General features: G+C 60.6%; 1 protein-coding gene across 1 annotated transcript in view; it reads right to left on the reverse strand.

Moving 5' to 3' along the window:
- The window catches only part of BNIP1 (BCL2 interacting protein 1), a 5,427-nt gene that overhangs the window by 3,704 nt on the left and 688 nt on the right, over positions 1-1,035 (reverse strand). Inside the window, exons 2-3 of the mRNA XM_008629100.2 lie at positions 857-1,029; positions 434-525 (exon numbers count right to left, since the gene is read on the reverse strand). Of these exons, the coding sequence (XP_008627322.1) occupies positions 434-525; positions 857-1,029 (265 nt within the window). The remainder of the gene's footprint in view (positions 1-433; positions 526-856; positions 1,030-1,035) is intronic.

Below are 1,035 nucleotides of genomic sequence, written 5' to 3' on the forward strand. Positions count from 1 at the left end.
TGCCCCCTCCTGTCAGGGACTTGTGCAGAGCCACAAGGTCCCCCCTGAGCCTCCTTTGCTCCAGGCTGAGCCCCTTCCCAGCTCCCTCAGCCACTCACTTTCCCTGTATTACTACACACAATAACAACATTCTATCCTGACATTCCTCAGTGTAGCATTTATGCAGCAAGGGAAAAAGAAAACTGTGCCAGCTGTCAGACAACAGACTCCTAAGCCACCTTCTTTGAGCTCAAGTGCTCAAAGGGACAGACCAGAGTTAGGAAATCAGGACAGGAGGAGGGAGTTGTACCCTTTCTGTCCCTGACCCCTTGGTCTGGGGCAAAACACGTGTCAGTGTCTTTACTTCCAAAACAGACTCTGACAGGTGCTGCACCAAAGTCAGACTTTCTCTGGGCACAGGGGACTTGGGAACAGCACCAGCTGCCAGGCCCACCTGAGCATTTGCTTCTTGTGGTTCTCCACCTCCCGCAGCAAGGCTTGTTTCTCCGACTCCTTGTCCTGCTCCTTCGCCATCTCCTCCAAGTCCTTCGGCGGAGAGCACAAACACCAGAACCTCATCAACCACCCGCAACTCGCACAGCCCAGCTCCGGCCGGGGAGCGGATTCGGGGCAGAATGAGCTGATAAACCCCCAATCCACGGCTGCGACTCACCAAATCACAGCCGGGACCCCCAAACCCAAGGCCGGCATCCTCCAAAACACAGTCAGAACACCCCAAAGCCCGGCAGGAACCTACAACCGGGATCCTCCAGCCCTGGGCCGGCACCCTCCAAAACACACCCGGGACCCCTAAACCACAGCCGGTGGGCCCGGAGCACAGCTCGGTGCCCTCAGCAACCCCGGCCGGGCGCCTCACCTGGATGCGGCCGCGGAGGTGTCGGAACTTCTCCTTCACGGCGGCATTGAGCTCCGTGAGGGCGCTGAGCGGCCCCGGGCAGTCCCGGATATCCTGGAACACAACGGCGCGGTCAGCGCGGCCCCGACTCGCCCCGCGGCCGTGCCGGGGTGTCCCGGGGCTGGCGGCGGTACCTGCAC

Source organism: Corvus brachyrhynchos, unplaced genomic scaffold, assembly GCF_000691975.1.
Source record: "Corvus brachyrhynchos isolate BGI_N302 unplaced genomic scaffold, ASM69197v1 scaffold21, whole genome shotgun sequence".
Taxonomy (NCBI): Eukaryota; Metazoa; Chordata; class Aves; order Passeriformes; family Corvidae; genus Corvus; species Corvus brachyrhynchos.